The sequence below is a fragment of the Colletotrichum karsti genome (assembly GCF_011947395.1).
Source record: "Colletotrichum karsti strain CkLH20 chromosome Unknown Scaffold5, whole genome shotgun sequence".
Classification (NCBI taxonomy): Eukaryota; Fungi; Ascomycota; class Sordariomycetes; order Glomerellales; family Glomerellaceae; genus Colletotrichum; species Colletotrichum karsti.
In genome coordinates, this window is record NW_024065905.1 from 379,708 (window position 1) to 395,137 (window position 15,430).

The window sequence follows — 15,430 nt, forward strand, 5'->3', positions numbered from 1 at the left end:
TTATATGAATCATCGTCTCGTCATACTGCTTCATGCCTTACACGCGTTCAACCCAAGCAGCGGTGTCCTTCTTCTCCTCAAGCGCAACCTTGTCCTCAACAGCCTCCGTCTCAGCAACAGGCGTCTCCTTAACGCGCATGATGTGACGGCCGTTACGAAGCCAGTGAGTCGTGACGTATCCCAGAACACAGACGAAGCCGACGAGGGGAACGGCGTAAGAGGTACGCGTGCCGGCGGCGTCCGCGATCGCGCCCTGGATGGGAGGGAAGATGGCACCGCCGACGACACCCTGCACCATGATACCGGCACCGCGCTGGGTGTGGCGGCCGAGGTTGGCCGTGCCGAGAGCGAAGAGAGAGGGGTACATGGGGGCCTCGAAGAAGAAGAGGGCGATGAGGATGCCGACGGCGGCGCCGCCCCGGCCCGCGACGCAGTACGCGTTGAGAGCGATGGCGCAGACGGCGTAGACGACGAGCAGGAAGTCGGACTGGAACACCGTCGCCAGGGCGGTCGCGACGAAGCGACCCACGGTGAAGGTCATGAGGGCGTACGAGAGCATGTTGGAGGACTGGCTGGTACTGAAGCCACCGTTCTCGTGCGCGTAGTTGATGAAGAAGGTCGCGATCGTAACTTGGCTGCCGACATAGCAGATCTGGGCGAAGCAGGCGAAGATGAGGTTGTATTGCTTGTAGATTGGGCCTTGGACGTCAACGTTGGGGTGGTCGGCGTCTTCGGCGACCTCCTCCTTCACCACCTCCGGAAGGCGGGCGAAGAAGAACAAAACGGCAACAGCTACACCCGCGCAGGAGACTGCGAGATAAACGAACTGGACGTTGGTCAGGGAGTTTGCGTTCTCGCCCTCGAAGAAGAACTTGGATGCGATGAGGGGTCCGATGAAGGAGGCGACTCCGTTCCAAGACTGGCAGAACTGCAGGCGTGCCGAGGACGATTCGGGCTTGCCGATGACAACAGCGTACGAGTTCGCAGCGGTCTCGAGTGTCGCGAGACCGCAGGCGATGACGAGCGTGCAGACGCAGAAGCCGCCGAAGATGGCGCGGGTGTTGGATGTCGTCGTGGAGGCGTGTGCGACGGGCCAGAAGAGGATGGCGCCGAGGGAGTAGAGCCCCAGACCCATGAGGATGGTGAACTTGTAGCCGCGGCGGCTCAGGCATTCTGCGGCCACGGGGGAGAAGAGAAGGTAACCTCCACCAAAGTACATGACCTGCAGACCGGTCGACTCGAGCTTGGAGATGCCGAGGACCGTCTGGAAGTGCTTGTTGAGGACATCAAGGAGGCCGTAGGAGAAGCCCCAGAGGAAGAAGAGGGAGATGACGAGGGAGAGAGGGAAGATGAGGGCGCGGCCGGTGAGGTAGCCGCCGACCAGCTGAGGAGCGCCTGGGGGCGCGACGCCGCCTGCCATTGTGACGATGGTTTGCGTGAGTGAGGGTGAAGGCTTGGTGTAAGTGCTCACTGAGCTATGTTGACCACCAAGATGCGTCGTGAGAAAGCTGCCTGCGCGTCGGATGCTGAGTAGGATAGGTCTTAGATGTCGAGGGGAAGCAGACCCTTTTTATCAAAACATTCTTAGTTCCAAACGACGATGCTCACCCCCATGGGACATGGGGACTACTCCGTCCAACCCCAACCATCCACCCCCAGGTGCTTGTCAAGTTCTGTGGTCCATGGCTTGGATCATCACTGGGTCCGGCGTCGCCCTTGGCATCGATGTTTGACATGGAGACCAGGACCAGGGCCAAAAAAACAGTCAAGATGAGTAACTCGAGCGCCTGAAAACCACGAACCGATGCTACGGGAAACGTGTAAACGACGCTAGACGTGGCCAGCCTGTCGAACTGTCAGGGAGTATGATCGTGAAAATGGCGCCGCCCAGGGGTGTTTGCGACGACGCAAAGCTGTGCCGTGTCGAACTCACGAAGGCGAGAATGCCACGGAGAACGGGCAGAAGGCCGTCTTGGAACGCGCCCACAATTCGGCCGGGCGCGCATTTCCTCGCTGATTCTCGCGGCGACACCCCCATGAACCAAGAACGGGAGCCGGTGCGGGGGAGCGAAAGGGGAAAAGCGCGGGGGTCCAGGGACAGCTTGGCATATCGCGCCTGTCGATGGACTAGGGCGCTGTCGAGGACGACTCCGTCCAATCACCTGGAGGAGAAGGGGAGAACTGCCGTGAAGCTATTCCCGGCTCGGTAAGTAGCCAGAAGGTTGTTGGAACGTGAGCGAAAAGATGGCTTCGTGTCTCTCGGTGCGATCTCTGCTTGGCACGCCGGTGGTTTGGGCGAATTGATCCCCTTTCAACGCATAGAGAGATGCGCCAGATAGATTCAACATTTGCGAAGATGACATCTCGACTTGGGCTTTCGCTGGAAGAAATGATTACGGCTAGTTTCTAGATGACTATGTTAACATCCCCAGATATCTTAGCATCATCGACGATGGCTTCACTGGCGTGGCCTCCAGCATCATGCTTGTCCGGCCTCTTGTTGACATGTTGGGCTGCGCTCGTCTGAAGCCTCCACAGCGTCATCTCGCGGTCCCCATCGCACGGTTGGGGAACCCCATGGGCGACACGTTAAACCTTGGAGATGGTGAGATATCCCTCAGACCCCCCTGTGCAGAACGGGCGCCCAGACTCTTGGGGGTGCCATTCATTTCTCGTCATGCCGGCGGCATCGGAGCTTTGCGAAGACCTCGCGTGGTCTTGGAATATCTTCATCCTTGCTGTAAGCAGGCCTCGTAATAGAGCCGCATTGAACCTCACATGATCATTCAAGTGCTCGATATCCAGCTGGCATCTCTCCAAAGAGTCTCACGCTCCACAGACGAACACGCCTAGCGAACCCCGTATTCTGCTCCCCAGATTCGTCTGGGGCCGTCTGGATCTCGTCTCCGCAACATAAAGAGTTTGGGGTTTTCCCCAGCCGCCCCATTCTCGACGTTAAAGTCGCCCCGCCATCGAGACCACGAGAGGCGTCTGGACCTGCCCTCGCCGTTAGCGTCACAGACGCGGTCCACTTGATCGGGCCGTTATCAACACCCAAGACTTGCCAAGTTGGCAGAGGTTGTGGTTTTATTGGACTGACTCGCACTGGGAAAAGCTCATCGCGTCGGTGAAGTAGAGTGGTCGCCGGAAGTGTTGCCCGACAGTTGTGTTTGTTCAGCTTTGAATTTCCCGTGAAGATGTTGGCGCCCTCTGAAGTGAATCCTGTCTTTACGCAGGGATCAACATCTGGCAGTCGGCAGGCGCCAATTTCTCAGGCAAAGATTGACTTGGAGCCTCTCTTGACCAAGAAACCTCATGAGGACAGGATGCTGCATTTCGATAATGCGAGGCCCTCGTAGTGAAAGAAATTTCACGATAGCGCTGACAGGTAGAAAACTCTGCACTCTGGGCCGGACCAGCTTGCAATTGCTCCAGTCGGCCCCCAATGATCATGCTGGAGGCCACGTGAACTCGCGCTGTGATTGTCCATGTCGCATGTGAATGGGATCCCCCAGCCGCGTCTGATGCCGGTGAGCCGTTCCTTGCATTGCGCCACTGTCACCTCGTCAAGAGCCGCAGAAAAGTCGGCAATGGCTCTCGTCAGTTCCCTGTCACGACCCAATAGTTCCATGATCCGAGAGTTCGGGACAGAATGTGCGACGCACGTGTCTCGACTTGAACAGGGCATACGCTAAGAAACAGAGTGACCCCGAATCAATAGAACGGTCACGATGGTTGAGGTTTGTTAGAGAAGTTCGACAGCCGCGCGCTATGAAAGCATATGGGATGATCTAACATGAGTACTCCACCGACGATGACTGACAGCAATAACAACGCCGACAATGATGACAATCATGACGATTTGAAAACAATCGTGTGTTGAATTGCCATATGGTAGGTATCACTTAGCGCCATTATGTTGATTAAGTTGGGTTTCGGTGGGCTGAACCTCTGGAGTTTTCGGTCGCGAAGTTGCCAATTGAGCGTTCATGCGACCACGGCACATTTATCACCAGCTTCGGTGACTAATGCGGGCAAATTCTTAAAAGACTCATGTTGGTACTCTTGGGGCTGGATCCGTAGCATCTGTGCCACTGTAGTTATGATTCTCTCATTCCATGTTGATTCTGTTCGTGAAGAGTGAAACAACGAGAATTTGAAGAAGCCAGGGGCATTTGGGGGCTGGACAATGGGCGGGAAAAATTATGTAAGCCATCTTCATTTCATTTCTTGATGCTTCTGTCTGGGCCTCATACTCACCTCACCGTTCCTTAGGCTGAAAGTTCAGTCGCAAAAAAAAAAAAAAAAAAAAAAAAAAAAAAAAAAAAAAAAAGAAAGACAAAAAGGAAGAATTCCATCTCTAGTCGACCGAAAATCACTGTGGAAGATGAATAACGCAACTTGATGACCGCAAGCTCACCGAGAGCTGAGCTTACCGACTGATCTCACAATCAGCAACCCAGTTCTGCTGTCGGTGTACGAAGAAGACGGTGAGATTGAACGCGACACGGTGAGGTGAAAGATTCGTTATCTGCAGAGTGTTAGCAATTTCGGCCATAATCGGAGTTTACGCTGGCTTTGCATCTGATGGTGGTCCATTGCGACACCTTCTAGCAGCCTACAGCACTGCCTGACTGAGCTGTTACGACATGCTGCACGGTCGGAATTACCAGCGTCTAAATGTCATATTCCGAGTCAGCTGCAGCATGCACTGCGTCCGCTGATATGTTCTGACGCTATTCCGTCAATATGATTCTGATCAGTAGATTCTATTCACTAGTTGAGCTATGGAACCAGTCGGGAGACTCAAGCGACCTGTAAGTCCTCCAGCCCGGCGCAGTATTCACCCCGTCGACAAGATAAATGATGAACAAGATACTTTGGGTTATCTCAGCTAGTACTCCAGGCTTCAGCTACCACGAAGACGTTGAGACAGCACGGGGGCGGCACAGCATCTTCGGCTGGTAGTGGTGATAACCTATGCTAACTCCGGCGCCGTTGCGCCAACTGACGCCTGCGGCGGCTTACGCGCAGCGGATGTGGAGTTATGGGCGATATGATGGATTCAAGTCTTAAAGAGACGACTTCCCACAGATGATTTTGTTCTTAGTTCAATTCGGTTCAATATAGCTTCACCAAGATACCCACTGCTTCCCAATCGCGACAACTGACAATGCATCTCATTCTCACCGGTGCAAGTGGCCTGGTCGGCTCGTCCGTCCTGGACGCCATGATCAAGATGAAGGACGTCACCAAAATCTCCATTCTCAGCAGAAGACCGATCCCCATGGTCGAGGACGCCAAAGATCCTCGCATAAATGTCATCATTCACAAGGACTTTGAAAAGTACGACTCGGAAGTCCTCGACAAGCTGAAAGGCGCAAACGGCGCGGTATGGGCATTGGGCATCAGCCAGAGCAAAGTCACCAAGGAGTAAGCTCCCAGTCATCTTAAGGCCACCGCCGTCTGCTCACAAAGTCCGCAGAGAATACGTAAAAATCACAAAGGACTACACCATCGCAGCGGCCAAGGCATTCGCGACACTGCCGCCGGAGAACGAGCCCTTCCGCTTCGTCTACGTCTCCGGCGAGGGGGCCACCCAAAAACCGGGCCTCTTCAGCGCCATCTTCGCCCGCGTCAAGGGCGAGACCGAGACGCTGCTCTCCGAGATGCGCGCCGCCGACCCCCGCCTGCAGGCCGAGTCGATCCGCCCGGCCTTCGTGGACGCCGCCAACCACACCGCCATCAAGCCGTACATTCCCAACCCGGGGCTGGCGTACAACGTCATGAACGTCACTCTGGGACCCCTGATCAGGATGGCGCCGTCGCTCATGAGCCCGACTGAGATTCTGGGAGGGTTCATGGCGGAGATGGCGATGGGCAAGCATGATGCCGGCATGGCGGCTGGCGGCAAGGGAATCATCACTCTGAATGGCGGGTTGAGGGTTGTTGAGAATGTCGGCTTCAGGAGGTTGGCGGGACTGTCATGAGCTGCGGTACAGAAGATCAACCAGATGTGTAAGAATACGTAGACGCAGTAATTTGAGCGATTTGTTTACAGCGAAATAAATGAGCAAATTCTCACCATTATAAGAGATGCAAAGAGGGAAACAAAAGCAAGGGAAAATCGCCAAGAAACGAGAACTAGATTGTTTGGAGCAACTACAGAGCACGCGCGAGCTACTTAAGCACTAATTTCGCTCCCCACCGCCAGCAACTACCGCATTCGGTTCCTCAGGAACTGTTAGCCGATGTCGGCCCAATGGTCTAGTGGTATGATTCGCCCTTCGGGTTCTATATACCCTCATGCACAGCGTGAATGGGCGAGGTCTCGGGTTCGAATCCCGATTGGGCCCCTCTCATTTTTGACTCATATGGAAACTTTCTTTCGCTACTTTTTTCATTGCAAGCATTATCGACGACTAGCTGTCTGTCTTCCTTTTGAGTTCTGTCTGTCTTTGAACTTACTAGGCCATGCCTACCTAGTAAATGCCCCAGTCTCCGTTCAGCTTTAAGTCAGGTGTATGAATGCCCTGCTTCACCTTCTCGAGCTCGTCCTGCATGGTCCAAGACTCCCACTTAAACCCGACCGGAAGGTTTGAATGTTCGAATGGCGCATCGTTCTTCAAGTGTTCTCGCGCTTCGTTGAACTTCTCTGTGGCATACGCCTCGGCGTTGTGAGTCCAGATCCATTTGCCGAGACCCATAGGTCCTCCTGAAGGCGTATGCTTCATGACCTCTTCCATCCCCCCAGCGCGGTGCATCTCGGTTCTGTTCGCAAACCCAAGACGCTGCAACACCGAAGCGCGTCGGAGGCTACGAAAGACAAGCGGATCAATCAGTAACAGCCTCCTTCCGAAGCCGGGATGCCGGAGCAACATACCGAAGAAGTTCATGAATCTTGGTTCCGACGTGAGCATCTGCTTTTCCAGCAAGTCGGAGACATTCGGCTAGAGATTGGGCGTCTTCCAGTGCCGTGGTAGCGCCGGAAGCCGAGCTCGGTATGAAGGCGTGTGCGCTGTCTCCCAGCTGAACGATGCGTCCTCCAGGCGACGTCCATCTGGACTGCGGGTCGCGCCAGCACAGCTGCCATTTCACGATGCAGTCTTCGGGGATGTTGCGGATGGCTTCGAGTATCAAAGGGTCCCAGGCTCCGGTTTCGCCAGCGTTTGGGAACCTGCTGACGAAATCCTCACTAGTGATGGTCTCGGACCAGGACTCTTGGGCAGTGCCGTCGTCCTAGTTCTCTTGTCAGCCACTTTGCTCAAGTGTGAACACAGATATTGCTCACTGGAAGGGTGATGCCGACGACAATACTGTCGCTACCGGCGCTCACGATGCAGTGGAAATGGTCACTGAAAGCAAGTCAGCCCTTGTTACAGCCATATGGCGCATCATGAGCATACCCCGAGTAAGCGCGCATATCAGGACGCGATTGACCAGCGAGCTTCTCGTAAAGTTCTGCATTTTTGACTGGATCCAGGCGATAAAAGATGCGGCAGATCACGAAACCCGTCGGCACAGCCCGGATGACTTCTCCCATGACTGCCTTGTGAGACTTCGTACCCAAGCCATCCGCAGCAACAACGACGTCGGCGGTGAACCGACGGCCGTCGTCAGAAACAGCAGTCGCTGAGCCCTCATCGGCGTTCTCAGTGTAATCGACGATGCTCACGCCGAAAGTCACTGGGATGCCGAGCCGTTGGCACTGCTGGTAGAGCATCTCGGCCAGCCCTGGTCGGCTGACCATGGATCGCACCCTCAGCGGCCAGGCAGCATGATGAGGAACGTCGGATCGGTTGTACTCGAACTCTTGAGGAGGCACGATGAGACTCCCGTCGAGTCTGCGGAAAGTGCAGTAGTTGTCCCACGAGATGTCTTGGTACTCATTCAGCATGGCCGGATAGTTCTTCAGGGTTGGCCATGCTGAAGGACCGATGAACACCACGTCGCCTGGGCTATGGTGAGCAAGTTTTTCATCCAACTCAGATCTTGAAGACCTACCAATGGTCGAGTTTCCATTGCTTTTCTCCAGCAGGCTGACGTTGTGGCCCTTTCTCCAACATTCAAGGGCCGTAAGGTAGCCCGCAGGTCCGCCGCCCACGACGAGGACCTCCAAACCGGTTGAAGGCCACCGCAGGACACCATCTTTGATAGTGCTTTCGTGTATGGGCTTGGGAATGTCGTTCGTTTGGACTGTCATGGTGCTCCTTTCAAGACCAAGATGTGACAAGATTGCGGTGCAGAAGATGAGGTTCGCCAACTTGTCATCGGCGAGGAGTCGAAAGACCCCTCATATACTTCATCGATCTATGCCCGTAGTTCATATCTCCTGTTGACTCTCCAACCTCAGGGAAGCCATCGTCGCCCATGTGGGTCACGACAGGTCGGCGGCAAGCCCCTTGTCAACGGCAAGGACATTTAAACTTGGGCCGACTCGCCGAGTCGGGTCGGAACGCTGTAAGGGGCCGAAGATCCCCGAAGCTCGGGAGAGCCAGACGTTTTGGGATTATCATTGCCGTACATACACAAACGGGACTCTTGAAAGGTCCTCGGGCACTTATTCAACGTGAAATGGTACATGGAAGATGGAATTCCCGAATGATACTCTGAGGCCGTGTTCATTTGTTGACACTATCAGAACCCGCACACGGTCTCTTCAACCTCCTTTGCCCTCATGCTTAACTTGAGGTTTCTTCCTCGTAACTAGGTAACTAGGCCAAACTACAAATCTTCTTGTCACCGCGTGCATCTTAGCTCTCCCAAGCAGAGTGCTCCACCATAAAACTTGTCTGCCCGCCTCGAAATACCAGCCATGCCCACGAAGTAAGCTTTGGATCCAGCGTGGTCCTGTTCATACCGTACACGTGTCCCCATCAACCCGGTTGGAAATCTTTGGGACTAAGAAAACGCCCACAACCTCTCCGGCTCTGCGCTTCCGAAAGGGCTGCGAAGATGTATTAACACCATCTGCCCCTCTCTAGGTAACACTCACATTCTAAAGGGGCTGTAGCTTAGTGGTTAGAGTGCTCTGCCGTCCACTCCTTTCATCCTAGAACCTAAAATTGGCAGAGAGGCGGTGGTTCGAATCCTCCCAGCTCCATCTCTTTTTGCTCCTCTTAAAATTTGCAGCTTTTACCATTCTCCAGACGCTGGAATAGCTACTTCTCAGCTGGGCTAAACCCGCGCTTGTTAGATTATCATGCTTTCTAGTCTCCATAATCCTCGCTTTCACGATATTGACAATCTTGGCGGGGCCGTATAGTTCGTCAGTCTCTGGTACGATGAAGGCCTGGACGATGAGCATTCTATCCGGCTGCACTGCATGGAAGACGGACATATTGATTACGACGAGAAGTTAGCTGAGTTTTGCTGAACTCACCATATGGCTGCTCGCAGTATTCATGAAAATTTGAGCCAAGATGCCAGCCACGAACCACGATGAGAAGCAGAGCCATTGGGGGTTCCAGACCAGAGAGATGCGAGGCAACCACCGCTATGAAAGTTGCACAAGGTTGATGATGAGTGGAGGTCAAAGAAGCCGCCATACCCATTTTAACATCCCGTTAAGCTAGAGTGCTAACTCATCAAGGCTCCCTAGGTTGGCTGTCTGCCATTTAAGTTTGACTCGTATATGGATGGTATCGACCAAATCTCACTAGATAGCTAAAACGTATAGCTTTCCAGGTAACAGCCAACAGATTGAAAATTTTCAGAGGCTACACGCTTTGCATATAAAATACGCGTTTGAAAAGAATACGTGACCAATCCTTGGGCTTTCAGTCCAATGTTCACACACTTTGATCTGCGAGACGATGGCCATCTATGCTAGAGATAGCCTCCTGGACTGATTGGAAGGTAAATGCAGATGTTGTGCAAGAGACACCAATTCTCATCAAAGTTCACAGACTCAACTGCATATCACAAACCGAGAAGCATCGTCTCGAATCAATAGCATAGTACACAATGTCGAACAATACTACAGACCACGGAAATCCTGGAAATGATCCAAGTTACGACCACAGTGGGCTTGCCGACATCGTTTTGCAAATTATTATCGTCCTTACCTTATCATCATTCTGGCTCGCCATTTTCACTTTCATCGGATTGACACTCTATGGATCACCAGAAAATCGACAGACTCCAATAGCAACGCACTCCAGACGCAACCGCAGACAGGATGTACCACCGGAAAGCTCATCAACACACTCAGAAGACACATTGCCGCTCTACGTCCCCGCAGACCCGACGACGCTTCCACTTCTGGCATCACCAGACTCGAGCCCACCACCGATGTATCGAAGCTACGCAGGGTCGGAAAATCATGGCAGCGAGGATGAAGTAGGAGATGAACCCTCTTACGAGACTGGTTCTTTCACTCAGCGAAGTGTCTACGACTTGGTGTGAACGCCGTGGGTAGACCCATGGAACGAGAGAGTGTTCCCCGGCAAGCAGAGAACAAGATAGCTGTTGTTTTCAATGGAGGACGAGGACTGGAGGCTATGAGGATTATCATCTTCGCTTATCAGACGTTGAACCTCTGGAGTCTTGAGGCGTGCGGAAGTTCGGTAATACCAAGTTTGGACAGTCATTTGTGTAATGGCTTTTGCCAACTCCATGTTCAGCAAGCGATGGGAGCTTGGCTGGTTTAGCAGCATCTCTAGTGCCCATGAACGCAATTTTATAGAAACAGAAAGCAATGAAGATTTCTCAAAGTTGAGGTGCACGCAGGTAGACTGTCGAATTGAAGCGCTTAAAGCAGCGCGTGGGGCGGGCCGCTGTCTCGAGACTGTCACTGAGAGGAAGACCCCTAATTCAGAAAATCCCCGATGCCCATGTCTTTAAGTGGGCCTGGAAGTGAATTATCAGGCCACTTTCTGAAGAGTTTGCCAGAGAATTCTGTCTTCTTGCATCCCTCCAAGATCGAGTGTTTTTTTTGGTGAAAATTCATTTGTGCTTTGCTAAATTACCGCCATCATGCCGCCCAAGAAGGTTGAAGTTGTCAAGGACAATGTCGTCGCTTTCGGAAGGGTTAGCAAGAACCTGAAGATGGGATGTGTTGGTCTGCCCAACGTGGGGAAGTCCAGTCTGTTCAACCTCTTGACCGAGCAGAGCGCCGCGGCAGAGAACTACCCCTTTTGTACGATTGAGCCCAATGAGGCGAGATGTGCCGTTCCCGACGCTCGATATGTGAGTCGAGACTGCCTGCGAAAATGATCCCAATAGGTGACTAAGATAGGCGATATGTTTAGGACTTTCTGTGTGACCTTTGGAAGCCGCCTTCCATGTACCCCGCGTATCTGCAGGTCACCGACATTGCTGGCCTGATCAAGGGCGCTTCGCAAGGAGCGGGACTTGGAAATGCCTTCCTGTCTCACATCCAGGCTGTTGACGGCATGTTCCACATTGTCAGGTACAAAACTCATGACTCGAATACCGTGCCGTCATGCTGAACCTTGAACTCTATGACAGAGCATTCGATAACGATGAAGTTCTTCATGTCGACGACTCTGTCGATCCTGTCCGGGACTTGGGTTGGTTTAGCCAAGCCTTTCAACTTGACGAAACTAATAGGACCATTTCCCAGATACCATCCAAAGCGAGCTTTGCAAGAAAGATCTCGGTGTGTCCTGCCGTGCAAATCCTCTTGACAATAGCTGACCCCTCCATTTCAGACATTCTGCAGAAGACAATTGTCGCCGAGGAACAAATCGTCAGAAAGGCTGGTGGCAAATACAAGATGCTGCCTCTCTTCACAGAGACAACAACAAAGATCCAAGCCGTAAGTTCCAGTCGCAAAGGTTTCAACGTTTGAAACATGCTCATACTCGTGACATAGATGCTTGAGAAGGACCAGCCAGTCAGAGACGGAAGCTGGACGCCGGCCGAGATCGCTCTCATCAACGAGAAGATCCAGCTCATCACCACCAAGCCAACCATCTACCTCGTCAACTTGACAATGAAGGACTACCTCAGACAGAAGAGCAAGTACCTGCCGGCCATCGCCAAGTGGGTTACCGAGCACGGCGGCGTTCCCCGCGACATCATCCCCTTCTCCATCGAGTTCGAGGAGAAGCTTCACAGCTTGAAGGATGATCCCGCCGCGCAGGCCGAATTTCTCAAGGAGAGCAAGGTCAAGTCAAAACTGGACAAGATCGTCACCGAGGGATTCACGAAGCTCGGCTTGCAATACTACTTCACTGGTCTGCTCCCACTTTTGCTACCCCTGAGTGAATTTCCATGCTGATTTGTACGCAGCTGGTGAGAAGGAGATCAGATGCTGGACTATCCCAAGGGGTTGCCTCGCGCCCCAAGCTGCTGGAGCTATCCACAGCGACTTCGAGAGGGGATTCATCAAAGCCGAAGTGGTCGCCTACCAAGACTTCCACGATCTCTGCGAAGGAGGCAAGTCCATGGGCCCCATCAAGGCTGCTGGAAAGTACAGACAAGAGGGAAAGTCATATGTAAGTGCTCAAACCCGTCTTGATGCTGCAGTGCTGACATTGAAATCTTCTCCCAGGTTGTCCAAGACGGAGATATCATCCACTTCCAATTCAGTACGTTGAAAAACAACCCCAATGCTGCAATCATATTGTAACAGAGTACTAACGGTCTCTTTTAGACGTTTCGAACAAGAAATAGATTTTGCTTGTCAAGACTGGCGGCTATAGAGTAGAAACGTTTATAGAAGCAATGGTACCCAAGGTTATGAATTCATTTTGAGAACGAGGTCTGGATATAGACGGTAGATCGCCATGGAGGCCGTGATAATAGCTCGTGCTGACATGGTCCTCGGATTATCCGTTCTTACAAATCTGGTGGTGAGCCTGCGGGAAGAAATGGGCTTCTGACTGGTCATATTCGTCGCACTGGGGTGTTAGGTCGGCTGTTTTCTCGGCGACATCGGATTTGAAGACCGATGGATGTCAGTCGCAACAGATATACCCTTTGTCGTCAAATTATCGAGACGACGAGCGAGAGGTTCCTTTACCAAGCCCATCACCACATTAAGTATACTCAATGTGCTCTTCCCTTGTCGCGCTTCACTTTTTGCCCTTTGGAATTCAAGCAGACTTGTATGGCGTGAAATGACATTTATCGGCCACCACACAAGGGATACGTCAAACACACTGGGTTTTTCATAGGGTTTCCCGCGGGTCAAAACGGCGTTGTATGACTATCACGAATAAGTGATGTTGTCAAGCTGATATCAGATGTCGTGCCAACGCCAGCTGATTTGTAAACTAGTCTTACCAATCCAAAATGAGACATGTCTTTGTCGGTTGCTGGGCGGGACATGCGGCCGACGCTAACAGCATGAGGCGATCAAAGGTCATATTTGGGTACTATCAAGCTTTCTATTGGCCAATTGCTGATTTAAAGGTCTAGTCTATGGCTGATGTCGACAGTGAGGGGGTGGCTTCGGATACGGCAAGTCTGATTCGTCCTTTGAGCGCCATCTTCGGACGATGATCAAGACATAAAAGAACAGAGGTCTCTCTGCCGAGTAGAAACTTCAAAACAAAACATCTACACCATTCTCAGTTGTTTACCACTAACCTTCAAAGATGGATTCAAGCACTCTTTTTCGAGTCGACGGCATGGTCGCTGTCATCACCGGTGGAGGCACAGGTAAGTTATGACGCCTATGATTGCTCTTCAAGACCGGTATCGCTGATTGTCACAGGCATTGGCTTGACCATGGCTAAGGCTCTAGCCGCCAACGGCGCCCAAAAGGTCTACATTCTGGCCCGTCGGCTGGATCTCCTCGAGAACGCAGCCAAGGAGTTCTCATGCTTCGTTCCTATCAAGTGCGACGTTACCTCCAAGGAAGACCTCCAAGCGGCCGTGGACCAAATCACCAAGGAAGTCGGCTATGTCAACCTGGTGATTGCCAACTCCGGAAGCCTCGGTCCTCCGGTGCGCTTCAACCCAGACCACTCCATTCAAGAGACGCGCAAGACTCTTTTCACCGATTTCGACATGGAGGACATGAACGACGTCTTGAGCATCAACGTGACGGGGGCATTCTTCACCATGACCGCCTTTCTTGAGTTGCTCGACGCTGGGAATAAGAACGCCCTCAAGGGTGGTTTCGGTAAGCCCGTTGATGGCGGCAAGGTTCCAGTCATCCAGAGTCAGGTCATCTTTACGACTAGTATCTCCGCCTTCAGCCGCCATTTCGTTTCGACTCCTCCCTACATGACCAGCAAAGTCGCGATCATGCATGTGACGAAACAGGCTAGCACGCAGCTTGCGAGGTTCGGCATTCGTGTCAATGCCATCGCTCCAGGATGTAAGTCAGAGCGCTGGGTATCGGGCTCTGTGAGGGTGTTGATCGCTAACCAACCCAGTGTATCCTTCGGACATGGCTGCAGGCATCATAGGTGACCGCAAGCCAGAGGAAGAGACGGTAAATGACAATAAGTTCATTCCGGCGCAGCGATTTGGCGGGGACGAGGAGATGAGTGGCGCGATTCTGTATCTTGCCAGCAGGTCTGGAAGCTACTCAAATGGATCTATCCTTGTGACGGACGGTGGTCGGCTTTCTGTCATGAACAGCACTTACTAGGTCTGGGTGTCTTTACCCACGGCATCAACTGCGAGATACCTTCTCAATCAAACAGGCATCAGCCGCTCGACTCTGAAACTTTGCCTCATTTTGAGTTAAGAATGGACAGTGATGGTGCACCTTGGTGGCGTTCGTAAATCCCATCGGAGATGCGGCCTGCTCGCCACATATCTTTTGGCTGCAGAAAACTCGGGAAACCCGAACAAAAGTGTTTGAAGTTTTCTTATGATTCGATAACAAAAGGAGTACAGGAGAAACATATTTATTTTATTTCTTCTGGACAATACCATTGAACAGCCACTCTCTGAAGGCCGCATCACAAAGAACGCTACATTCACTGGAGCCTCACCACAGAAACAATGGAACGCGAACTTCAACCTCACGAAAGCCATGTTCCCGACACAGAGAGAGTGGACGACTACAGTTCTGTAAGATCCAACAAAGGTCCCCGTAGGATTCCATCCCAACCACTTGATACAAGTAGATGCGATAACATCCAACCAAGTTCCGTTTTACCAGAAACGCACACGCCATTACTCTACGAAATCATTACCAGCACTTCCAGACAACCTACGTTACGTTGTATCAGTTTGACACTGTACGGAATGGCGTCCACAGCTCGTCCTTGTAACCACAATCAAGGCCATTGCGCATTTCCAGGACACTGCGTGCGCGTGACCATGCAGAGGCATGTCGAAAATGAGTTTGACCCGGCCTTGGAACTCTTCAGACTCTATGTGGGAAATGAACTGATGGAGTACTTTCTGTCGGATACCAGGTATCTTCAACGAGAGCGAGACATCATGGCGCTCATTTTCCGGTCAGTTTCGCAAAACGTTTTCTCATTGAGGGCATCTG

The 15,430-nt window shown here is 52.4% G+C and overlaps 4 protein-coding genes across 4 annotated transcripts; 2 read left to right on the forward strand and 2 right to left on the reverse strand.

The window, feature by feature from the left end:
* Positions 1-37: 37 nt before the first annotated feature.
* Positions 38-1,420, reverse strand: CkaCkLH20_02109 (major facilitator superfamily transporter; the record flags this gene model as incomplete). Its single annotated transcript, XM_038884828.1, has 1 exon — positions 38-1,420. The coding sequence occupies one exon, from the start codon at positions 1,418-1,420 to the stop codon at positions 38-40; it is 1,383 nt and encodes a 460-aa protein (XP_038749616.1).
* A 3,753-nt stretch (positions 1,421-5,173) lies between these two features.
* On the forward strand, positions 5,174-5,990 carry CkaCkLH20_02110 (nucleoside-diphosphate-sugar epimerase; the record flags this gene model as incomplete). The annotated part of the gene is made up of 2 exons (XM_038884829.1): positions 5,174-5,433; positions 5,486-5,990. The coding sequence occupies 2 exons, from the start codon at positions 5,174-5,176 to the stop codon at positions 5,988-5,990; spliced, it is 765 nt and encodes a 254-aa protein (XP_038749617.1).
* A 492-nt stretch (positions 5,991-6,482) lies between these two features.
* On the reverse strand, positions 6,483-8,203 carry CkaCkLH20_02111 (FAD binding domain-containing protein; the record flags this gene model as incomplete). The annotated part of the gene is made up of 5 exons (XM_038884830.1): positions 6,483-6,816; positions 6,884-7,239; positions 7,292-7,355; positions 7,407-7,953; positions 8,005-8,203. 5 exons carry the CDS (start codon positions 8,201-8,203, stop codon positions 6,483-6,485), a joined length of 1,500 nt encoding a protein of 499 aa, XP_038749618.1.
* Positions 8,204-10,977: 2,774 nt separating this feature from the next.
* Positions 10,978-14,572, forward strand: CkaCkLH20_02112 (GTP-binding protein YchF; the record flags this gene model as incomplete). The annotated part of the gene is made up of 10 exons (XM_038884831.1): positions 10,978-11,190; positions 11,253-11,413; positions 11,473-11,534; positions 11,588-11,623; positions 11,676-11,782; positions 11,840-12,203; positions 12,259-12,464; positions 13,569-13,632; positions 13,688-14,296; positions 14,355-14,572. 10 exons carry the CDS (start codon positions 10,978-10,980, stop codon positions 14,570-14,572), a joined length of 2,040 nt encoding a protein of 679 aa, XP_038749619.1.
* Between the last annotated feature and the right edge of the window lie 858 nt (positions 14,573-15,430).